The 26,233-nt window shown below is 43.5% G+C and overlaps 1 protein-coding gene across 1 annotated transcript in view; it reads left to right on the top strand.

Moving 5' to 3' along the window:
• The window catches only part of cap2 (cyclase associated actin cytoskeleton regulatory protein 2), a 237,952-nt gene that overhangs the window by 108,694 nt on the left and 103,025 nt on the right, over nt 1–26,233 (top strand). Inside the window, exon 4 of the mRNA XM_068057232.1 lies at nt 14,564–14,641. Within this exon, the coding sequence (XP_067913333.1) occupies nt 14,564–14,641 (78 nt within the window). The remainder of the gene's footprint in view (nt 1–14,563; nt 14,642–26,233) is intronic.

The following is a 26,233-nucleotide window of genomic DNA, read 5'->3' as shown; positions in this document are numbered from 1 at the left end:
TCAAACTCCGTTCCCCAATTACCAACTCCATCCCTATCCCTGTCAACTGTCTGAGACTAAACCAGACTGTTTGCTACCTAGGTGTCACATTTGACCCCGAGATGAGCTTCTTGCCTCATATTCACACCATCACTAAGACCTCCTATTTCCGCCTCAGTAACATCACCTGACTTTTCCCCTTCCTCAACTTACCTGCTGCTGAAACCCTCATTCATGCCCCTGTTACCTCTAGACTTGACTATTCCAAAGCAATTCTGGCTGGTCTCCCACAATCTACCCAACGTAAAATTGAGGTCATTCAAAACTCTGCTGCCTGTGTCCTATCTTGCACCAAGTCCCATTCCTCTATCACCCATGTCCTCACTGACCTACATCAAGCAACATCTTAATTTTAAAATTCCTATCCTTGTCTTCAAATCCTTCCATGGCCTTGCCCCTCCCTATCCCTGTAACCTTCTCCAACCCCACAACCCTCTGAGCTATCTATGCTCATGTAATTCTGGTCTCTTGAGTATCCCCAATTTTAATAGCTGCACCATTAATGGCTGTGCTTTCAGTTGCCTAGGTCCTAAGTTATGGAATACCCTCCCTACACCTCTCCACTTCTCTACCGTGCTTTCCTCCTTTCGAGACACTCCTTAAAACGTACCTCTTTGACCAAGTTTTTGGCCATCTGACCTAATATCACCTGTGTGTCTTGGTGTCATATTTTGTTCCATAATGCTATGTATTGCCTTGGGGCATTTTATTATGTTACAGGTGCTATATAAATACAGGTAGTTGTTGAAAGCCCATCTCTTCCACCAAGCTTTTGATGATCCCTCCTAATCTCCCTCTCCCTGGCTCGATATACATTCTTTACATCCATCCATATAGGACCTAGGAATTTTGTTACAAATGTATTGTATTTGTTGTATCATCATCCTGTGGCAATATTTTTGGAGGGCATAAAATCAGTTGGAATAGAGGTTGGTGTCCTCACTAGGGAGGACATTGACCAGGTTGGAGCCATATAGTCGTACAATAAAAATAGCAGCCTTCAGTTCAGTAGGATGTCTAGCTTGTGGCAGATGTCTCCAAGTGCTTCAGTTGATTCGGTGGGAGGGGTGTGGGGTTTGCAGGGAGAAGAAAAGTGAACAACTGAACAGAAGGCAGAATGGAAAGTTAGGGCAGTGACAGCACTGGGGTGGGAAGATGTCAGGGGTCAGGAAAGTCATGCTAACCAAACTCAAAATATATGACTTTACATAGTGAATATGGATTTTTAAAAGTGGTTGCATCTTTGATCAAAGCTCATTGTTTGTGGGGCAAGGGTGACCAGTACATGTAACCGACTGCACAGTCTGACCTTGGCCACGGCAATGGATTTTCAATCTCGGTGCACATCTCTCATATGGCTCTGGTGCACCATATACTATAACCTAAGGGGATTATGGGAAACTCTGAACATATTTTTCCATTCAGAATGCAGGGGTTTAGTTCATAGACTCGGAAAGTGCACTTGAATGAGACCTTTAACTGGAATCAGATTGGGCTTGATTACTGAATTCAAAACAATGGACAAATACCCCTTATTGTAATTTACAATACCAATTTTTTCTCGCCTATTTGCTCCCCTTCACACCTCTTGATTCCTCACTTAGATGCAGTTCCATAAATCTTGGATTATCCTCTGGTACTTTGTTCAAGTAACCAGTAGAGGTTTCCGCATAGAATGATGGGTGATTGGGTTTCTTTTCTTTCACCTCTCCATTATTAACCCAGAGGAGCTGAGGCAAATTATAACAGCAACTTGCATTTATTTAGCATCTTTAATGTAGTAAAATGTCCCAAGGCACTTCACAGGACCATTATCAAACAAAACTTAATACCAGGACATAAAAGGAGATATTTGGACAAGAAACCACTAGCTTAGTCAAAGAGAAGTTTTAAGGAGTATCTTAAAGAAAGAGAGAGAAGCAGCGAGGCACAGAGGTTTAGGGAGGGAATTCCAGAGCTTAGGGCGTAGGCAGCTGAAGGCACAGCTGCCAGTGGAAGAGCGACGAGAATCAAGGATGCACAAGAGGCCAGAATTGGAGGAGCATAGAGATCGCAAAGGGTTATAAGGCTGGAGGAGGTTACAGAGATGGGGAGAGATGAAGCAATGGAGGGATTTGAAAATGAGGATAAGAATTTTAAAATCTAAGTGTTGCCAGACCGGGAGCCAATGTAGGGCAGTAAAAGCCAGGGTGATGGGTGGACGACTTGGTGTGAGTTAAGATGTGGGTGGCAGGGTTTTGGATGAGCTCCAGTTTAGTGCTGTGCTCTTGCCTCAGCTGAGGTCTGTTAACTTGGGACAAACTAGACTTTGAACCTGGGATCCTTTTGGTATGTGCAACTCAGCTACTTACTGAATAAACTCACTGATCCATCAGGAAGTATTATTTTTACAGCTTTAATTTCGAACATGTTAACTAAAAGGGGTGGGTGCTCCCAGGTCGAAGTACAGCTTCACTGATATTCACTCTCATTACCCAATATGTTAGGATCGAAGTTTGTTTTTCTTCAGCTGATTTGAAATGCAATCTTAATTTGCAGATAATCTTGGACTGTTACTGTACTCCATAATCCCAGCTGGAAGTCCTTCAATATTTACACTAATGTGTTGTATTCTTGTAATATTAGATGTGAGTATTTATGTGAAATAAGACACTTATGTTAGCTATGTGCAAAAATAAATTCCGAGGGGCACCTTGTTTTCAGTTTTAACCTGTTGCTGAAGTGCTAACCTGACCACGACGGTTATAATAAAGAAAGATTTGCATTTTGTCTGGCAAGCCCCCCACCTGAATGAAAGTTCTTTTTCTGGTCTCTTTTTTGTAGAACTTGCTTATAATTTCATTAGAAATATGACACAGCAAGCAGATGAGATCAACAGATACTTCATAGATATAGAACAATCTTATTGGAAGTGCCTGACTGTGTGGCTGTTAAATGCTTCAGTAAGTTCACGCACTAACCTTTCACACTGAGAAGAACTCTTCTGCTCTTCTTGGGAATCTTTTACATCCCCCTAATAGGGCAGGCATCTCATCCAAAAAACAGCACCTTCAACAGCACAGCACCTTAGTATTGCACTGGAGTTCCCAGAGTGGGACTTGAACCCTCAATCCTCCAACTCCAAGGCAAGAGTGCTACCAACTGAGCTATAGCTGTGTATACAAGAGGTTAGCAGCTATACAGTATAGGATGCTTAGAGGTTGGGTGTTAATGATACATTGTTGAGTTTTACCCTATATGGTCATGCTGTATCTGAAGAATTTTAATTCACTTCATAGAATCATAGAATTATACAGCACAGAAAGAAGTCCATCATGCCTGTGCCAGCTCTTTGGTAGAGCTCTATCCATTGCCCTTTAAATTTTTCCCTTCCAATATTTATCCAATTCTCTTTTGAATTTATTATTGAATTGGCTTCCACCACTCTTTCAGGAAGTCCATCCCAGATCACAACAACTCGTTGTGTAAAAATGTGTTTCTTCATGCCACATCTGGTTCTTTTGCAAATTGCCTTAAATCTGAGTCCTCTGGTTACCAACCTCTCTGCCATTGCAAATAGTTTCTCCTTATTTACTCGATGCTCATAAAGCAGAGTTGACCTGTCAAAAACACTGAACTTTTACTGATTTCTGTACCTAGAGGAGGAAGTGAGAATTCAGTCATGGGGTCAGTGAAATGCAGTAGTGTTGGGCATTGGGAAACTGAAATCCCGATGGTCAAATCTGTTAAGTTTTATATCAGCATCTGGTCAAGAAGTGATTTGTGTGAGTTTATCTGATAAGTCATTCCTCGCAGGTTTCTATTTCCTAGCAGTAGAACGTGAAAACCCTACTTTTTCTTAAACTAAATGCAATAAGTAACATGAAGTATGAAGTTAGAAAAAGCTTTTTGTACCACCGAACCAACTCTTTTCAGTCGTTGAAATGATGCGTAGCCTGTTGACTGTACCACACCTAGCACAATCGCCTTAGAAATGAATAATCAGACCAACATGCCAGATAATAGAACTCATAAGAGAATTCAGTCTCTTCCAACGTGAGTGAGAGACTTTGCCTATGAGGAGTGACGAGAGAAACTTGGGCTTTATCATTAGAGTAGAAGTGGTTGAGAGGAGTGCTGATGGAGGTGTTCAAAATTATGAAGGTTTTTTGATCTGTTGACTAGGGGAAGTTATTTCCACTGGATGGTGAATTGGTTCCTAGGAAGGACATAAATTCAAGATCACTGAAGGGAGAGGCTAGAAGAATTTTTTATATACAGAGTTTCTAATTTATCAGAAACAGTGGGAATTTGTAACAGTTTTTAAAAAGAAAGTAGATAAATATTTGAAAAATAAAAATGATAAAGGATATGGGGAAGGGGCTGGAAATGGGACTAAGCTCTTTCACGGAGCTAGAGCAGGCATGAAAAAACTTCCTTTTGTGCTGTAAAACTTTTTTTTCATTCTTTCATGGGAGTTAAGCATCCCTAGCAAGGCCAGCATTTGTTGCCCATCCCTAATTGCCCTTGAGAAGGTTCTCAAACTGGGGTCTGCAGAGATCTTTCGGGAGTCTGTAAAGCAAAGCTGGCCTTATAGGTGGGCGAATACCCAGGGCGCTGTGGTCAAGAGTGAGTGAGTGAGTGGTGGCCGGAGATGTGCTGTGCTCCCCGCATACTCCTGCTCTCTTTCCGGGCTCCTGGTCTTCCCCTGCAGCCCTAGTGTTCTCTTCAGGCAGTCCTTGCTCCTGCCAAGGATAGACAGATTCTGCAGTGAGAAACAGGCACACCCATCTCACTGATATCTGTAAGTAAATACCTGTTTTTTAAAAGTATTATTAAAACACTCTTTACATGCAGCACTTTCATATTCCAAGTATTATGTAGTATAATTTAGATGGAGGGTCCCTGATTACTAATCTTTTTTGAAAAGAAGTCCTACAACCAAAAAAGTTTGTGAACCACTGCTGTAAAACTCAACAATTAGAAAATACAGTATTTATGCCACACCAGCTACATGCTACTAATGGTCCCAGCAGGAATTAAGCCAAGAATAAGTGATCATTTATCTGTACATTCTTGTAACCTTAAATCCTGCTCTTAACCAGATGTTTATTCCAGCTCCTTTTTTAAAGGAGGTCGTATAACCTTGACTATTAATGGCAGTCGATTCTTCATTCTCCAAATTCTTTCCAATACAACAGTATTCCATTGAACGGTGTACGATATGACACACACTATTCTAAATGTGGCCCTAACAATGAGTTAAAGGTTAAAATATGTTTTGACTCATCAGCAAATACTCCTGAATGTCTTGGTGCTTGATCAGCTTTGCTGGCAGCTCTCGTTAGTTGTTTTTCATGGTTAGTTGATAATTGTGTACCTTTGCAGATCGACATCCATTTATTGCATGGACATTTTCTGTATTGCCGCTAGTTACTTTGCACTTATTTAGTTAAATGAGCAGATCCATGTAACCTGACCCAGACACTTCTGAAAGCTCTCATCCTTTCCTAAGCTCATCACCTGGCCACGTAATAGTGACAGCAATTCTGTCACTATTTCAGAAATGTCCTCCTCTGTGCTGCATGGACTGGCGCTGCATCCTGCGTCGCAAACACGGTTCCGACAGGCTGACCCTGTCTAAAGACTCTGTGTCTTTGAAAGTTGACAGAATCACATCAAGTAAAATCATACCTAAAATTATATCTGTCTTTCGGATGAGACATAAAACGAGGGGTCGCCGACCTTCTCTTTAGTGAGAGCGACTTCTAGTACTGAGGCAAAATATCACGACTCGCTCCCCCCTCCGTTCACTCGCTCCCCCGCTCGTTGCCGCCTGCTTGTCCCTTTGTGACGTCAGTATGTAGTGACGCCAGTGCACAGTGATGTCAGGATGCGCATGTGCAGATTAATGCTGGCAGGATGGCATGGGCGATCAGACTGTGCTGTCAGGAGCTTTATGCAAGCTACTCAAAGGCATTTAAAAGATCCATGGCACTATTTCCAAGAAGACTGGGGGGGGGGGGGGTTTCTCCCAATGCCCTGACCAACACTTATCCCTCAAACAACATGATTAAAACAGATTCTCTGGTCACTTACCCCATTGCTGTTTGTAGGACCTTGCAGTGTGTAATTTGGTAGCCACGTTTCCTACAGAGACTTTGTTTCAAAAGTACTGAATTGGCTGTAAAGCACTTTGGGACACCCTGAGGTTGTGAAAGACACGATACAAATGCAAGTGTTTCTTAACAAATCCTACAAATGTCAGGGGGTTGGAGACCAGTGTGGCTCCATGTTTAATTACATTGTTTCAGTGGTCACTGACGGCTGAGCATTAGGAGATTTTAGTCCATCTGTTTCAGAACAAATCAGCAGTGATTGATTCCACATTTTCAGCTAGACTTTCCATTTGGCTACTGCGGTCAGTCAGTGGTTGTGAGAGTGCTGATGAATTATGCCAGACCCAAGTGTCAACATGTCAAACCCAGTAGTAACACTGAGTGTCAACTTTTAATGCCTGCAATTTAAATGCTTAATTGCTGACCATCATAGCTTCAATTCCACATCTGATATTTTCCAATAATACTGACTGATTTTGTTAAGACTAATGTCCTCTTGGTTCTACTGATTGATAGAAGCAATCTTTCCTCATTTGAACAGTGGCAGAAAGCTGTTATCAGTCTGTGTCAGCTTTTACCCTCTGCTCACGTGGAAAGTAAGCACAGGACTGGCTGGGATGAATGGCCTGCTTCTGTGATGCAACTCTATTCTTGTGCAGTGGGAGTTTGGGGGTGGGGGAATTCTGCTCTGCCTAGATACAGTATAGACCATATGGTAAATGCTTAACTTTAAAGATGAAGGTGTACCTTAAGTAGAGGTGATAAACCCTCTGAATCGTTGAGAATTGTGTAGGGAAATTTAATGGTAAATTCACCCTTCTCAACACTAACCGGATACACCTATCCACACTCTCTGAGCTTGGCTCCCCTGGGCATGTGGGATCAGTTAAACGACCCTGTAATTTCTACAGTGCCATTTTTGATGCTGAGGTGTAACCTGGATGACTCTCCTATCCACCCCTCCCCCACTGCAGGGAAGTTTCCATGTAATGTCTTTCACCTGTCAGTGAGGCAGAGACTGGAAACTCTCCGCTCCTGCCATGAACCTGTGCTGTACCACTCCATACAGGCTAGAGTACCATGAGTCATTAATCTCCAGATTAGAAACGTTTATTCCAGGACGGTAATTTAAAACTAGTACATTCTGTTCTGAATGTTGTAATCTCCACAATGCCATGGTGATATACCCTAGCTTGATGGACCCTAGTGAAACCACATGCTGAGCACATACCTGAAAATGTTACCATGTTATTTCAGTGAGCTGGCACCTCCTAGACCTGTGCTGTATGGAGTCCCAGGTAAAGTCTTAACTTGAAGAAAAAGAATAAGCTTGCATTTATGTATCACCTTGCACAACCTCAGGACTTTCAGAACACATTCCACATAAGAGCCCGTCAGCAAAAATGAAAGTGTATAGAATTGGAGGCAACCTATTCACATGGGTAGGGAATTGGTTAAAAGGTAGAAGTCAGGGAGTAGGGATAATCGGTACGTACTCGACTTAGCCCACTGCCTCCCGGCAATCTGTACTGAATCCCAGCTTTTCACTATATTTGTCAATGACGTAGATGAAGATACATCCAGGAATGCGAAAAACACTAAGTTTGGTGGCACAGTATGTAGTGTAGATGGGAGTAGAAAGTTGTAATGGGACTCGGGCGGTTCAGAGGACTGGAGAATTGCAAGCATTACATCCTTGTCCAAAAAAGGTGTAAAGATAAGCCCATCAACTACAGGCCAGTCAGTTTAACTTCAGTGGTGGGGTGCAGTTGATGTCATAGACTTCCAAAAGGCATTTGATACAGTGCCACACAACAGACTTATAAGCAAAGTTATAGCTCATTGGAATTAATGGGACACTAGCAACATGGATACAGAATTGGCTGAGTGACAGGAAACAAAGAGTCGTGGTTAATGGATGTTTTTTGGGCTGGAGGAAGGTTTGTAGTGGAGTTCCCCAGGGGTTAGTGCTGGGACTAAAGGCCTGTTCAGATCAGGGAAATAAAAACTCGATCTGAACCCGACAGAACCACATCGGATCTGAGCCCAACCCGGCCAGAGTCTGTCCAATTTTTCCAGTGCCCGGCCCGACCCAACCTGGGCCCGACCTGACCACCGGATTGTTCATTTTGCCTACCTTGCGATTCTGAATCTGCAGGAAGCTGCAGCATGAGTATGATGACGTCACAGAGACGTTCACTCACTCACTGCGCAGACTCAGAGTTTCCCTCCTTGACGTCCTGGACTCCCAGCTCAGGTAGGCTTTTCAACTTTTGACACTTACCAACAGAGCAAAATGCAATACTTACTGTGTGTGTCCGACCTGAACCCGGACCTGGCCTGACCCGAGCTGAGCCCGAAAGCCAGACCCAGAAGAGCGACCCGACCCGACCCAAACCCGACACATGTCGTCGGGTCCCGTTGGGTTCGGGTCGGGTAGCAGGCCTTTAGTTGGGGCCCTTGCTTTTCCTGATATATATTAATGACCTAGAACTTGGTGTACAGGGGCACAATTTCAAAGTTTGCGGATGATACGACACTTGGACGCATTGTGAACTGTGAGGAGGATAGTGTAGAACTTCAAAAGGACATCGACAAGTTGGTGGAATGGGCAGACTGGTGACAGATGGAGTTCAATGTGGAGAACTGTGAAGCGATTCATTTTGGTAGGAAGAACATGGATAGACAATATAAAAGAAAGGGCACAATTCTAAAAGGGATGCAGGAGCAGAGGGACCTGGGTGTATATGTGCATAAGTCATTGAAGGTGGCAGGACAGGTTGAGAGTGGTTAGTAAAGCATACAAAATTCTGGGCTTTATTAATAGGGGCATAGAGTACAAGCACAAGGAGGTTATGTTGAACTTAAGACACTAGTTCGGCCTCAGCTGGAGTATTGCGTTCAGTTCTGGGTGCTGCACTTTAGGAAAGATGTGAAAGCATTAGCGAAAGTGCAGAAAAGATTAATGAGAATGGTTCCAGGGATGAAGAACTTCAGTTATGAAGATAGAATGGAGAAGTTAGGACCGTTTTCCTTGGAGAAGAGAAGGCTGAGAGGTGATTTGATAGAGCGGGGGCGGCACAGTGGTTAGCACCACAGCCTGACAGCTCCAGCGACCCGGGTTCGGTTCTGGGTACTGCCTGTGCAGAGTTTGCAGGTTCTCCCTGTGACCGTGTGGGTTTCCTCCAGATGCTCTGGTTTCCTCCCACAGCCAAAGACTTGCAGGTTGATAGGTAAATTGTCCATGGTAAATTGCCCCTAGTGTAGGTAGTTGGTAGGAGAATTGAGGGAAGGTGGGGATGTGTTAAGGAATATGGGATTAATGGAGGATTAGTATAAATGGGTCATTGATGGTCAGCACAGACTCGGTGGGCCTGTTTCAGTGCTGTATCTCTCTGACTCTGAGGTATTGAAAATCATGAGGGGGCTGGGCAGAGTAGATAGGGAGAAACTGTTCCCACTCGTGAAAGGATTGAGGGCACAGATTTAAAGTAATTGGTAAAAGAAGCAACGGTGACGAAGAAAGACTTTTTCACACAGTGAGTGGTTAAGGTCTGGAATGCACTGCCTGATTGTGTGGTGGAGGCAGGTTCAATTGAAGCATTCAAAAGAGAATTAGACTGTTATCTGAAAAGGAAGAATGTGCAGGGTTACGGGGAATAGGCCATGGAATGGCACTACGTGAATTGCTCATTGGGAGAGCCGGTGCAAACACGTTGGGCCGAATGGCCTTCCTCCTAGGGAAAAATTTCATGGAAATTTTTTGTGGAAAGTTTGTATCGCCTAGATCTTTCAAATCAGTGAGTACCTTTTTTTTCCCCCAAAGTTGAGTTGGAAAATATTCAAATGGTTAGTGTGTGCTTGTTTCTGTGACTGCTGCTACAAGGGAGTTGCCTCTTGTGCACTGAAAGGATTTTACTATTTTAAAAGCGAAGAGAGGAGGTTCCTGGAAATCTATGGCTAAAAGTTGGTCGCAAAGACCTGGCCTACACTTAAGTTTTCACACACAAGTACAAATTGTGTCTTTCCCTTTATTTACATCCACCCTATCCCTGTTGGATATATTTCCAGCAACTGCTGTGTCACAGTTTGACTTTTAGACCTAAAGGGAGATTAGTATGTGGCTAACACAGTATTTCTATCTCCACCATTCAGTGTCTGTGCCAGTTAATAGTACAGTAACAGGAGGCAACTTGTTACTAGAAGTGGGCACAGGTACTTTACTCAGGATGTAGCTCATTGCTGGAAAAATGGAAATCTACATCAGATGTGATTATACCATTTTGAAATGTTCCATTGGGCTGAATTTTATTTGTGTGCCGCACATCGCAGTGGCCGCTTTGAAGTAGGCGGCCTGCCTGCATTGAGCGGCTGCTGCCGAGCCCACCCCGACACAGAGGGGCCGGCCGCCGCGTTCCTGGCAACGGCATCCAGCCCCACTGCGTAGGTGCTGGCATCATTTTTAAAGGGCTTTGAGCCCTTAAAATTTCATGTAATATTTAAAGGGAAATTTTATTGCAACCTGGAGGCCCTTTCAACCCACCTTCCAATGTCGGTTTTAGGGCCACCGACCCGTAATAAACTTTATTGACATCGCGAACTTGCCCCCCCCCCCCCAACCTTGTATCATTTGTCCTTCAACCCGTTCCCACCATCCATAAAGCCAATAAAATATGTTTTCCCCGCTCCCACCCCTGCCCTGATAATTTTAGTCCTACCCCTCCCCACCAGTTTCTTGCCTTGGAACTCCGTTACGGAGTTCAAAAGGCGTGCGAGTTGCGTTTGGCGGCTGTAAAATCTGCGTGGGATGGCCATTGGCAGCAGGTAAGTTCATTTGCATTTTAAGTAACCTCATTTCCATATTTTAATGAAGGCCCCACCGCCAGGTGGCGGGGGTGGGGGCCACACTGAGGCCTTGCCGCCACCACTACTATCCGGCGTGCCTTCTCGGCATCATGATGGGTCGCTCTCGCAATCATTTTACGGGCCTCCCCGCCACGATCCACAACGCTGAGGGGCTAGTAAAATGCAGCCTGTTGTGTCTGGAGGCATCTGTAGAGTAAGCGTGAAAGTCTGGTTTTATACAGTGATAGCAAAGTGTTCATATTTAGAAAGGAGCATGACGGAATAATTTGCTTTGAGAAAAAAGGTTTTTTTTTCAAATTGTGCATTTTTCAGCACTTTTTCGTATAATTTAGTATTGTACCAAGGCACTGAATTTTAGTGGCTTTATTTTTTAAAAATGTCTTTCTCAAAATGTGGCAAGGCAGCATTTATTGCTCATCCCAACAACTGAGTGGCTTGCTAGGCCACTTCAGAGGCTAGTTGAAAGTCAACCACATTGAAGTGGGACTGGAGTCCTTATCCAGTCTGGCATATGTGCCTGTCCCTGTCCTGGCTCCATAGCTGCACATTTTAAGTTGATGCTATTTGATTACACTTTCCCCCCTACCCTTGAATATTATATTTCTGGTTCACCTAATTCCTTCTAGAATGCTGTGAGTGACTATTTCATTAACCACTTAAGATAGTGGATTCCAAGTTCTGATCATCCTTTCTCCTGAAAACAGAATTCCTTCTAATATCATCCGTGTTTCGGTTTCTAAATTTAGGCCCCTTATCACTGAGCCACAGACCAGTGAAAATAATTAATCTTGACACAGGTGGGCCGTGTATGCGGCAGGGCAGAATTTCTGTCAGGAAACCTGGAGGTTTGAGTTTCCACATATGGTGTGGAGTTTTACTTTGACTGGTTCCCCCACCCAGAGGTCAACCTGATTGACAGGCTTAGCGGGGAGTGCACTGGAGGAGGCTGCATCTGCAGGTAAGTCACCTCCCGCAGCTAGCGGGAGCATGGTGGTGGTATCCGATCCCCAACCCCTGGGGGATGGGGGTTACAATCACTGAGATAGTTGGGGGAGGTTGGGGCCGCACACCAAAGAGCCGCCGCAATCTCGAGCACGGCGGCTCATTTAAATAGCCAGGGCAGCCCACCCCTGACCCCCCCCCCCCCCCCCACATCCTCCAATCACGTGGAGAGGGTGGGCTGTCCGTCCCCAGCAATGGCATCAGTTGCCTGTGCGCAGGTGCTGGTGCCATTTTTAAAGGGCAGCCAGCCCTGCCGCCCAATTTAAATTTATAAAGCCATAACCCCCAAAATTAAATAAATAGCGCACCTTTCCCACCGCCCCACCCCCCCCCCCCCCCCAATAACAATTACAGTAACTATTTGCCATCTTCAAGTCCTCCCCCCTCCACAGATCATGACGTCGAGGGCTTGCTAAATTCCAGCCCACTGTCTTTTATGTGAAATTTAAGCTTTTTGTGCATTAGTTGGTAAAATGGTAAGAAGAAAAGCAGAGTGTACAAGTGTTTTTTTGATGGTTGTGGACGCTTTTACTTCCTTGGTTACTGCTTGTTGATTGTGTGCGAAAACGGTGTGCAACATCGAATGCATGGAAACACTGGAAACATTGCATGGAGAGGGGAACTGTCATCATGGTCAGCTCGACCATTTGGAATTACCACTCCAGGCAGGTGGGTGAAAGCAATTTGAACCAATAATGAGCAGCTCCAACGGAGCAAGTCATGGCAAAAGGCAAGCAGAATCTAACTGTGTTCTGGAAGAAGAGCAGAGGTGGGGCTGAAGGGGTGGCAAGGGTGTGTGTTGGGGAGTGGACATCAAGGGGGAGGCAAGGCCTGGCGGGGGTCAGGAGGAGAATAGGGATCTGGCGTATTCGGTTCTGTGAGTCAATATTCTCAGCAAGCACTCTGCTGAGGTCTAAGTACCACTCATAGCTGCTGGACATAAACCTAGAAGCTGTACTGAGATGTGTGTCTGATAAATTCATGTCAGAATTGCAAATTTTGATTCAAAAGACTGCAAAGTTTCACACTAAATGGTGATAGAAGTTTGTTAAGTAAATATACACAAGCAGCACGTTTACCTGTATTGTAAGATGTCTTCTATTAAGATTAGTGCATGTGGTGAAAACATTTTCGCCATTCTGGCATCTGTGGCTAGTCAACAAATTCTATTGGGCAACACTACTAAGTTGCCAAATTTGCCACTATATTCTCATCCTTAGTACGAATGACATTTTTTAAAAGGGTTCCTGGCTCCTGACCTTCCTCTTTTCACTCTGCCTTTTCAAAAGGGAATAAAAGTGATGATCAATAAGGTTTTTAATCATCGCAATTTCAGTTACATAATCCTTCTCACCTTGAGTAGCAAGTGTGCAGGTATTAAAAACAAGAAATGCTGGAAATACTCAGCAGGTCTGGCAGCATCTGGAGAGAGAAGCAGAGTTAACGTTTCAGGTCAGTGACCCTTCATCAGAACTGGCAAAGGTTAGAAGTGTAATAGGTTTCAAGCAAATAAAGCGGGGGTGGGGCAAGAGATAACAAAAGAGAAGGTGTTGATAGGGCAAGGTCACAGAGAATAACTGACCAGAAGGTCGTGGAGCAAAGACCAGCGGTATGTTAATGGTGTGCTGAAAGATAAAGCGTTAGTGCAGAGAGGGTGTTAATTGACAGAAAAATAGAACAGCCTGGCCCAAAGCGCAAACATGAAAAAAAAAGCAGTGGGTAGGGACGTGGTAAAAAAAAAAATGATAAAACAAAATAAACAAAGAAAAAAAGAAAAAAAATAACAAAAAAACCAAAAGGGGGGACCGTCATGCTCTGAAATGATTGAACTAAATGTTCAGTCCGGCAGGCTGTGGCATGCCTAATTGGTAAATGAGATGTTGTTCCTTGAACTTGCGTTGATCACTGGAACACTGCAGCAATCCCAGGACAGAAATGTGGGCATGAGAGCAGGGGGGTGTGTTGAAATGGCCAGCAACCGGAAGCTCAGGGTCATGCTTTCGGACAGGTATTGTACAGTGTACAGATATTGCTTGTTTGGAACACTTGTGGGGCGACTACACTGAAAGGTATGAATGTTGTACACCCTTCCGCTAGTTTCCAAATCTGTCACAACCCTGTCAACTGCTGTTGTGCAACCAAGTCTCAGCATGGTTTCTGAGAATTGAACACTAACCCACTGATTAAAGGCAAATGATTGCAGCCTTGAACTCATGTGAAAGTGGCTTATTCTTTCAGAGTATTGGCGCTGATGGCTTTAAGTAGGGAAGATGAGCTTTCACATTCCCAGCTGCTTGTGCAGGTTTCTTTAATCTCACTGCAGTATATGGTGTCCGGTATATTTATGCCCATCTGTGTCTCGTCAAGATTAATATACCAGGGACAGATGCACAATGAATTTATTTTTAAAATTCTGAAGTGAACTTGTGGAGCATTTGCATTGGTTTAAGTTAATGGCTTAAAGAACCCGATCCAAGTTGTTTTTCTTCTCTTTACACGGTGGTTTTATGCTTCATTATTTCCTTTGTTTGAATGTGTTTTTGCTTTTTTCCAAACAGGCAGAGATGTTTAGTGCAGCTTTTGAAGCCCAGAGAGATTTCCTGGTGATGGCCTGTAAGCGCCAGCAGCCTCTGGAGGTGAGTAACTGTATATGTAATATGAAGGCCCAAAACCTTTTGCAGGGAAAGACAGAAGCTCACAAGTCCAGTTAGTTAAAATCAAGCACATCAACACTTAAATATGTTGAATGTTTCAATGGAGCAGTGAGAATTCTGTGGAATAACTGACTGTTGGAAAGCAATTTGGGGAAAGCAAGTAGGAAGTAGGGATCTCTCTAGAAGTTTCTAAATGGAAGACACCTGAATCTTTCCAGTTGGCTGCTGTCTCCTCGTGGGTATCCAGAAAATGAAATTGCATTTTTATCGCACCTTTCATGGCTTCAGGACATCCCAAAGCACTTTATAGCCGATGAAGTATTTTTGAAGTGCAGTCACTGCTGTAATGTTGGAAACATGGCAGCCAATTAGAACACAGCTAGATCTCACAAACAGCAATGCGATAATGACTAGGCAATCTATTTTAGTGATATTGATCCCACGTGCTCTCCTTTGAAATAGTGCCTTACATTCTTGGGAGGGGGACTAGAACCTACAAAACAGCTGTGATAATGTAGTGAAGTCTTGTACTACATTTTTTAAAAAGTGCTTCAATGACTGTAGTAAATTTACATCCACCTGAGCGGGTAGGCAGGGCCTCGATTTAATATCTCATCCAAGAAACAGCAGCATTCCCTTACTGCATTGGACTGTCAGTCTAAATTATGTCTTCAAGTGTCTGGAGTGGGACTTGAACCGACAATCTCCTGACACAGAAGCGTACTACCACTGAGCCACAGCTGACATTAAAATCATAGAGTTAGATACACATCCTGTTAGGTACTGTATGAAACACTTGTTTTTTTTCACCTTTTCTAAAACAAATTAGTGAACACCCATCTCCTAAACACAGTAAAGTGACTGCTGGCTTTGACCTTCTGAATTCTGTCTGCTTGACTCTGCACTTTTTTTGGCACCTGCTGAAGCATATGATGAGCAGCAGCAAATGATTTTGGGATCAAATGGCATTGAATAGATCTGACTTGGGCAGCTGAGTTTGGTTACAGGGTAGAGTTATTGCAGTTGTGTTGTTAGTGAAAGTTCATATGTCAGAGTATAATGCTGTCGATACTTCTAGAAATATCTTGTAGTATTTTCCTTTATCAGTGGGACAAGGGAAAATTACATTTATTGTTTTGTGGTATCCAAGATAGCACTCTTTATACTTGATAGATTTTTACATTCCTGGAAGGGAGACTAAAACCTGGAGAAGTGTGAGGCGATGCATTTGGGGAGGTCAAACAAGGCAAAGGAATACACAATTAATGGGAAAATACTGAGAAGTGTAGAGGAAGTGAGGGACCTTGGAATGAATGTCCACAGATCCCTGAAGGTAGCAGGACAGGTCGATAAGGTGGTTAAGAAGGCATATGGAATCCTTTCCTTTATTAGCTGAGGTATAGAATATAAGAGCAGGAAGGTTATGCTGGAACTGTATAACTCATTGGTTCTGCCTCAACTTGAGTACTATGTGCAGTTCTGGTCACCTCATTACAGAAAGGATGTAATTGCACTAGAGAGGGTACAGAGGAAATTTACGAGGATGTTGCCAAGACTAGAACAATGCAACTTTGAGGAAAGATTGGATAGGCTGGGGTTGTTCTCCCTGGAACAGAAAAGGCTGAGAGGAGATCTGATTGAAATGTACAAAAGTTTGAGGGGCCTGGATAGAGTGGAGTTGAAGAGCCTGATCACCTTGGCAGAGAGGTCAGTGACTAGGGGGCAGAGATTTAAAGTGATTGGTAGAAAAATTAGAGGCAAGATGAGGAAAAATGTTTTCACCCAGAGGGTGCTGGGGGTCTGGAACTCACTACCTGAAAGGGTAGTTGAGGCAGAAACCTTCAACTCATTCAAAAGGAGTCTGGGTATGCACCATAATCCGCAGGGCTACAGACCAAATGCTGGAAAGTGAGATTAGAATGGGTGGAGCATTTTTCGGCTGGCACAGACACAGTAGGCCAAGTGGCCTCTTTCTGTGCCTTAAACTTTCTATGATTCTATGTTTCTAACCTACATAACAGCAGTGATGCAGTAGTGAGGTATACAACTAGCTTGTCCTACATTATTAAAGTACTTCATTGGCTGTAGTACACTTTGGGACATCCTGAGGTCAATCATGAAAGGCACAATATGATTGCAAGTCTTTCAGTTTGTTTTTTAATTGAAAGTGGTCTGGTACAGAGGTATTGCTGAGTAACTCATGCTCATTCACTTTGCATGCCGACAGATCCTCATGTACAGTTAATATAATATATATAAGCCTACTGGGCTAATCCAGAACTCCAGTATCCACTTAAAGAGGTTGAGTAGGTGACTTGTTTTAAATTTTGGGTACTAAACCAACATGGGGATAAATGGGGCTGCACGATTCTAAATTAATAGCCCAGATCTTGCTGTGGCTGCAGCAAAATGAGGCCTCATTTAATGGGTTGCCATTGGTTACTGTGGTTTGTGTACTTTCTCCCTTTACCAAATTTGTCCACATTATTCACCAGATACTAGAACATGTGTAAGAGCCGTCTTGATGCCTATACTTTCTTTTGCACTGAGGAAGCCTAACTTGGCGTTCTCCCCTCCACCTTGCAGCTCATCCCATAGGGAGGTGTAAGTTTGAGCAAGTGTCCTAGCATTTTGTGGCACAATAGGTTGGGTTGTTTATGCACTGTGGCGCCATGATTACCTCAGCTGCTAAACCCTTTTATGTACATTAGGGACAGGTCTTTTCTTAACTCTTGAACTTTTATGGCCTAGTTTTAAGTTGTTTCCTGTGATGGGATAATGCAAGCATGATGAAAAGCCAGAGCTATAGCAGGAATATGATTAACCACGTGTTGTGTTGAAGAAACCCTCGGTACAGCTTTGGAATTATGTTTCCAGCTTTTGCAAGAATTGTGAGGACCCAGAAATCAAATACAGGTTAAATGTCATTTTTGTTCTGTTCTTGTAGTGAAATTCAGAGGGCCAGAAAGCCAAAATACTTGCACCGGGAGACTTAGCGGAAAGTTTGAATACTTATCCTTGCTAACCAATCGAAAGGATAGAGTAAAATCTTTAATAAACTGTAATCGGAAAAGTGGAGCTTATTTGCTTTCTCACTGATAATGTATCATTACTGTGACAAGTTATAATTTACTTTAATCAAGATGATAATCATCATGCACTGACATGTCTCTCGAAGCTGCAGGAGCTAGCTAGTTAAGCATAGAGATCGAAGCTGCACTAATGGAAAGAGACAACCCCCGAATAAATAAGCAGCAGGAACATACACTAGGAAATGGTGCTGTTCACATCTAAAGGTTTATTGCTTTCATTGACTGCGTTGGAAATTTTTTTTGCTGTAAAATTTGGCTGCTTGGATATTAGCCTTCAAGCATTTGCTATCTTTGAATGAAATTCCTCTTTTTAAAAAGTTGTTGATCTCTTTGAATTACATTAACATCCGCTGTTCAAATAGTAGTCACAGGAATATGTAAGAACACATTAAGCTTTGTGTGCTAATACTGAAAAGTAAAGAAAAGAAAGACTTAGAATTATAGAAGAGCATTGAAGGCTGCCATTCAGACCACCGTGTCTGTGCTGGCTCTTTGGTAGAGCTGTTCAACTCAGCCCACTCCCTTACTCTTTTCCTGTAAACCCGCAAATCGTTTACAGTCAGGTATTTATCCAATTCTCTTTTGAAAGGTGCTGTTGTATCTGCTTCAACCACCCTTTCAGGCAGTGCATTCCAGAATACATCTCGCTGTTTCTTTTGAAAAGAAGTTTCCTTATGTCACCTCTGGTTCTGTTGCCAATCACCTTAAATCTGTGTCCTTCTGCCACTAGAAACAGTATCTCCTTGTTTATTCTATCAAAACAGTTATGATTTTGAAAAAGTCTATCTCCTCTGAACCTCTCTGTTCTAAGGAGGATAACTCAGCTTCTCCAGTCTGTCCACATAACTGTAGTCCTGCATTCCTGGTACCATTCTAGTAAATCTCTTTTGCACCCTCCCTGAGGCCTTGACATCCTTCCTGAAGTGTTGTGTCCAGAATAATATTTCAGCTAAGGTCTAAGCAGTGCTTTTATGAAGGTTTAGCATAACTTCCTTGCTTTTGTACTCAGTGCTTCTATTAGTAAAGCCAAGGATCCCAAATGCGTTTTAACAGCTTTCTTCACTTTTGCTGCCACCTTCAAAGACTTATGTACATACACCCTCAGGTCTCTGTTCCTACATCCCTTTAAAATTGTATAATTTAGTTGAGGTTTCTTCTCCTCATTCTTCCTACCAAAAAGCATCACTTTGCAATTCTATATTAAATTTCATCTGCCATATCCTATTTCAGGGCGGCGCAGTGGTTAGCACCGCAGCCTCACAGCTCCAGCGACCCGGGTTCAATTCCGGGTACTGCCTGTGTGGAGTTTGTAAGTTCTCCCTGTGTCTGCGTGGGTTTCCTCCGGGTGCTCCGGTTTCCTCCCACAAGCCAAAGACGCTGGTTGATAGGTTAATTGGCCATTATAAATTGCCCCTAGTATAGGTAGGTGGTAGGGAAATATAGGGACAGGTGGGGATGTGGTAAGAATATGGAATTAGTGTAGGATTAGTATCAATGGGTGGTTGATGTCGGCACAGACTCGGTGGGCCGAAGGGCCTGTTTCAGTGCTGTATCTCTAAACTAAACTAAAACCAGTTTATGTCTTCCTGAGCTCTGTTACCATCCTCCTCATTGTTTATTATATTTCCGAGTTTCATGCCATCTGCAAACTTTTAAATTATGCTCTCTATAGTCCAGGTCAATAATATATATCAAAAAGAGCAGTGGTCCAGTCTGACCCCTGTGGAACACAATTATATACTCTCTCCAATCTGAAAAACAACAGTTCACCACTGCTCTCTGCTTTCTGTCCCTTAGCCAATTTCATATCCACACTGACACTGTCTTTTTAATCCCATGGATTTTTATTTTGCTAACAAGTCTGTTATGTGGTACTTTGTCAAACTCCTTTTGAAAGTCCATATAGACATCAAACGCACTACCCTCATCAGCCCTCTCCATCTCCATTACTTCATCAAAGAACACAATCAGATTAGTCAAAAACGATTTGCCTTTAAAAAATCCTTGCTGACTTTGATTTATTAGCCTATATTTTTCCAAATGTCTATCAATTTTGTCCTGGATTATTGTCTCTAAGTTTCCCCACCACCAATGTTAAACTGACTGGCCTGTAATTGCTGGATTTATCCCTCTTCCCTTTTTTAAACAGGGGTGCAACATTTGTACTCTTCCAGTCCTGTGGCACTGCCTGCATATCTAAGGAGGATTGGAATGTTGTGGTCAGAGCCTCAGCAATTTCAACCCTTAATTACCTCAGTAACCTAGGATACATCCTATCTAAACCAGATGGCTTTTCTACTTTGAGGACTGCCAATCTTTTAGCACCTCTTTATCACTTTTTTTAAATCCTATCCAATATTGCATTACCTCCTCCTCTAATGCTACATTGGCAACGTCCTCTTCACTACACAGTACTTATCTATTACCTCAGCCGTGCCCTCTGTCTCCTCAACAATATCTTTTTTTTTGTCTCTATTCGGCCTTCTTTGACTACCGTTTTACGATTTGCTATTTATATGTTTTGAGGTCCCTTTTATGTTGGCTGCTAATCTATTCTCACTCTCTTTGCCCCTCTTGTTCCCTTTATTAGATCTCCTCTTGTACTTTCTATGTTCAGCTTGGTTCTCTACTGAGTGGTTCTCAACTGGGATCCGTGGGCCCCAGGGATCCGCACAAAGGTCTCCAAAGGGTTCACCAGAACACGTCACCTTGTCAAAAGGACAAAGATTACTACCAATTTTTAAAAAAAATTAAATCTGAACGAGCAAATGAGGAAATGAATTGGCTGGAGTGCCCGTCACCCACAGTGACAGAGGCAGATTAAGTTGAGCTGCTGGAGAAGCAGATTGACGAGAGCTCCTGTCTCTGAGGGACAGAGGCAAGTTTCCATTGAAAAGCACTTGGGGAAGTGAATTGGCGGGAGTACCATCACTCAGTGACACAGGCAGGTTTCCATTGAGGTGCTGCTGGGGAATTGAATTGCCCAAATCACCTGTCACTCATTGTCACCAAATTCTCACTGAGAAAGAGCAACTTTTAATCAGAAATCTTGGGGAACAAGAGGGGAAGATTCTAAAATCAATGGAGGAAACTATTGGGGATTTTCAAGAGGATTTAAACTCTATTGAGGAGAAGGTTTCAGAGTTGCAGAAATAAATGGAGTGAAAAATCAGGCGGATATTTCTGAAGATGAGGGAGTATGCAGGTCAGTTTAGTGAAAGTTCACAGTCAGAAAATAACTAATACCTGCTGAATAATTCACAACTGATTTAAACCAATTGTTTTGTCTGTTCAGGGGCGGTTCGGCTATTGTCAGTGAACTAACCTTCTCCCATGCTGTTTGTAGAATCTGGCAGTCTCGACAACACCCACAGGTGCTTCACGTGAGCCTTACCAAATAAAATTTGACACTGAGACACACAAAGGGAGACAAATACAAGTAACAAAAGATTAATCTAAGAGATAGGTTTTATGGAGCGTTTTAAAGGAGCTGAGAGACTGAGAGGTTGCTTTGGGGCTAGCTGGCTAAAGGCATGGACACCAGTGGTGGAGCGAAGAAAATCAGGGATGGACAAGAGCCCTGAAGTGGAGGAATGCAGAGATCTTAGATGGTTGTAGACATTGGAGGAGGCTATGGATAACAGGGAGGGATGAGACCACAGCAATTTGGAAACAAACCCAGGCAACAAGTTTTACATGAAGTAAAACAAAAATAATAAATATATATGTCTAACTGTATAACTAATTTTTATACTGAAAAAATACTTGTGTTCTGGGGGTGCATGGAAGTTTTATAACATGCGAGGGCAGAGCCTCGAAGCAAAAATGTTGAGAATCCCTGCTCTACCATGTAATGAACCTTATATTTGCATTTATATAGTGCCTTTCATGGCGGGCAGCCGTAAAGGCGGGGCTAAAGTGTGGCGAGTCGAAGAGACTTAGCAGTTGGCAGGAAAAAAGACAAAAGCGCAAGGGGAGAGCCAACTGTGTAACAGCCCCGACAAACAAATTTTTCTGCAGCACCTGTGGAAGAGCCTGTCACTCTAGAATTGCCTTTATAGCCACTCCAGGCACTGCTCCACACACCACTGACCACCTCCAGGCGCTTACCCATTGTCTCTCGAGATAAGGAGGCCAAAGAAGATACCATCCTTAACTTCCTGACCTCAGGACACCCCAAAGCGCTTTATAGTTTAGTCACTGTTGTAAAGTAGAAAATGCGACAGTCAATTTGCACAGCAAAGTCTTACAAACAGCAGTGAATTAAATGACCAGATAATCTGTTTCATTGGTGTTGGTTGAGGGAGAAATGTTGACCAGATCACAAGGAGGGACTCTCCTGCCCTTCTGTGAAATAACGGCCTGGGTTTTTCTATATTGATGATGTGAAGCTTTTGGCATACCCCATCATCGCACCAGTGAGAGGCCCAGTAAGCTCTGGAGTGCGAAAATCCAGAGGTTACAGTGGGACATTCCGCACTGCTCCAGAGGCCTCACTATTGCACTCACTGACCTCAAGATTAAAAGGGAAGAAATGGCCCTGGCGAGAATTTGGGCTGACTGTCCAATAATGAAGTATTCTCGCCACAACATTTTAGAGCTGGTGTTTTGAGGTGAATAATTTAAAAAATCTGGGCCAATGAGGACACCGGTACTGGAAAGCAATTCAGTTTTCAAAACAGCTGTGGGAGGGATCTGACTTTTTAACTGATGTAATTTAAAGACTTTTTAACATTATTCTGATACCATTTATCTGACTTTTTAAAACTATGTATAAATTTAAGGTTTTTTTTTACAATGGTATCATTTATCTAACATTTTAAAAATGTATACATTTGATTTCTTAAAATGCCTATCTTTTGTGACTAAAAATATGTACATATGTATGATTTTTTAAAATGACATTTATCTGACTTTTTAAAACATATGTATAAATTTATGATTTTCTTAAAGATGATTCTGCTCTAGTATTTTCTGATTAAATCTTTTGTTTCAATTACTTTCTAACATGAATCTATTATGACAGATGCTGTAATAGCTTAGTTCTCACAGATTCTGTCGGCATGGCTTTTATTCACTGCGGCACATGATTTGTCATTTTACCGCTGTTAGAGAACGCTGCAGAGCCACACTGTGACCCATGCCATGAGGGAATCCTCCCTCCTTGCCATAAAATTCTCACCACCGCCACTGCGTTGGGTAAGTTTGCACTTTACTTCAAGGACCGTGGTAAACACTGTCACTTCATCCCTGACCACAATATCCAGACCATTGCCACAGGATCTTTGATATTATAGATGCATAGAAAGACATCATAGAAATTTACAGATGGAAGTAGGCCATCCGACCCACCATGTCCGCTCCAGCCTAATCCCACTTTCCAGCTCTTGGTCCGTAACCTTTTCGGTTATGGTACTTCGAGTGCATATCCAAATACTTGTTAAATGTTATGAGGGTTTCCGCCTCTCCAACAGTCCAGGCAGTGTGCTCCATATCCCCTGAACACTCTAGGTGAAAAAATGTCCCCTCTAAACTTCCTACCTCAGTAAAAGAATCTGTGTCCGCGGTTATCAATTCCTCAACCAAGGGAAATAGGGCTTTCCTACCCACTCCATCTAGACCTCATAATTTTATACACTTCAATTCAGGCTTTCCTCAGCCTGCTCTGTTCTAAGGAAAGCAACCCTTGCCAATCCAATCTTTTCTCATAACTATAATTCTCTAATCCAATCAACATCCTCATAAATCTCCTTTGTACCCCCTCTAGTGCAGTCACATCTTTCCTAAAATGCGGTGACCAGAACTGCATGCTGTACTCTAACTGCGGCCTAACTAGTGTCTTATACATTTCCAGCATAATTTCCCAGCTCTTGTATTCTATGCCTCAGCTGATAAAGGCGGGTATGCCATATGCCTCTTGACCACCTTATCGACCTGCCCAGCTACCTTCAGGGATCTGTGGACATGCACTCCAAGGACCCTCTGTTCCTCTACACTTCAATATCCTACCATTTATTGCCTCACACTGTCTGGATTGAACTCTATTTGCCACTGTTTTTCTTTATTTTTTATTCGTTCGTGGGATGTGGGCGTCGCTGGCTAGGCCAGCATTTATTGCCCATCTGTAGTTGCCCTTGAGAAGGTGGTGGTGAGCTGCCTTCTTGAACAGCTGTAGTCCATATGGGGTAGGTGCACCCACAGTGCTGTTCGAAAGGGAGTTCCAGGATTTTGACCCAGTGACATTGAAGGAATGGCGATATAGTTCCAAGTCAGGATGGTGTGTGACTTGGAGGGAAATTTGTTCCCATGAGTTTGCTGCCCTTGTCTTTCCAGGTGGTAGAGGTTGCAGGTTTGGAAGGTGCTATTGAAGGAGCCTTGGTGAGTTGCTGCAGTGCATCTTGTAGATGGTACACATTGCTGCCACTGTTCGTCAGTGGTGGAGGAAGTGCATGTTGCAAGTGGTGGATGGGATGCCAATCAAGCGGGCTGCTTTGTCCCGGATGGTGTTGAGCTTCTTGAGTGTTGTTAGAGCTGCACCCGTCCAGGCAAGTGGAGAGTATTCCATCACACTCCTGACTTATGCCTTGTAGATGGTGGACAGCCTTTGGGGAGTCAGGAAATGAGTTACTTGCCTCAGGATTCCTAGCCTCTGACCTGCTCTTGTAGCCACAGCATTTATGTAGATACACCAGCTCAGTTTCTGGTCAGTGGGATCCCCCAAGATGTTGATCGTGGGGGATTCAGTGATGGTAATGCATTGAATGTCATGGGGAGATGGTTAGATTCTCTCTCGCTTGAGATGGTCATTGCCTGGCACTTGTGTGATGCAAATGTTACTTGCCACTTATCAGTCCAAGCCTGGATATTGTCCAAGTCTTTCTGCATTTCTATACGGACTGCTTCAGTATCTGAGGAGTCACGAATGGTGCTGAACATTGTGCAATCATCAGCGAACATCGCCACTTCTGACCTTCTGATTGAAGGAAGATCATTGATGAAGCAGCTGAAGATGGTTGATCCTAGGACACCATCCTGAGGAACTCCTGCAGTGGTGTTTGGAACTGAGATGATTGACCTCCAACAACCACAACCATCTTCCTTTGCGCTAGTATGACTCCAACCAGCAGAGAGTTATCCCCCTGATTCCCATTGACTCCAGTTTTGCTAGGACTCCTTGATGGCATACTCGGTCAAATGCTGCCTTGATGTCAAGGGCAGTCACTCTCACCTCACCTCTTCAGTTCAGCTCTTTTGTCCATATTTGAACCAAGGCTGTAATGAGGTCAGGAACTGAGTGGCCTTGTCGAAACCCAAACTGAATGTAACTGAGCAGGTTATTGCTAAGCAAGTGCTGCTTGAAAGCACAGTCGATGACACCTTCCATCACTTTACTGATGATCAAGAGTAGACTGATGGGATGGTAATTGGCCAGGTTGGATTTGTCCTGCTTTTTGTGTACAGGACATACCTGGGCAATTTTCCACATTGCTGGGTACATGCCAGTGTTGTAGCTGTATTGGAACAGCTTGGCTGGGGGCTCAGCAAGTTCTGGAGCATGGGTCTTCAGTACTATTGCCAAATGGGTTCGGGCCCATAGCTTTTGCAGTATCCAGTGCCTTCAGTCGTTTCTTGACATCACGAGGAGTGAATCGAATTGACTGAAGACTGGCATCTGTGATGCTGGGGACTTCAGGGGAAGGCGATATGGATCATCCATTCGGCACTTCTGGCTGAAGATTGTTGCAAATGCTTCAGCCTTATCTTTTGCACTGATGTGCTGGGCTCCCCCATCATTGAGGATGGAAATATTTGTGGAGCCACCTCTTCTAGTAAGTTGTTTAATTGTCCACCACCTTTCACAACTGGATGTGGCAGGGCGTCAGAGCTTAGATCTGATCCGTTGGTTACGGGATTGCTTACCTGTCTATCACATGCTGCTTATGCTCTTTGGCATGCAAGTAGTCTTGGGTTGTAGCTTCACCAGGTTGACACCTCATTTTGAGGTATGCCTGGTGCTGCTCCTTACATGCCCTCCTGCACTCCTCATTGAACCAGGGTTGGTCCCCCGGCTTGAGGTTAATGGTACAGTGGGGGATATGCCGGGCCGTGAGCTTACAGATTGTGGTTGAGTACAGTTCTGCTGCTGCTGCTGATGGCCCACAGTGCCTCGTGGATGCCCAGTTTTGTATTGCTAGATCTGTTTGAAATCTATCCCATTTAGCATGGTGGTAGTGCCACACAATGTGATGGAGGGTATCCTCAATGTGAAGAAGGGACTTAGTCTCCAGAAGGACTGTGCGATGGTCACTCATACCAATACTGTCATTGATAGATGATCTGCGGCAGGCAGATTGATGAGGATGAGGTCAAGTATATTTTTCTCTCTCGGTTGCCTCACCACCTGCCGCAGACCCAGTCTAGCAGCTATGTCCTTTAGGACTTGCCCAGCTCAGTCAATAGTGGTGCTACCGAGCCACTCTTG

Source organism: Heterodontus francisci, chromosome 2, assembly GCF_036365525.1.
Source record: "Heterodontus francisci isolate sHetFra1 chromosome 2, sHetFra1.hap1, whole genome shotgun sequence".
Classification (NCBI taxonomy): domain Eukaryota; kingdom Metazoa; phylum Chordata; class Chondrichthyes; order Heterodontiformes; family Heterodontidae; genus Heterodontus; species Heterodontus francisci.
The sequence above is the reverse complement of the archived record's forward strand: the minus strand, read 5'-3'. Positions and strand labels throughout refer to the sequence as shown.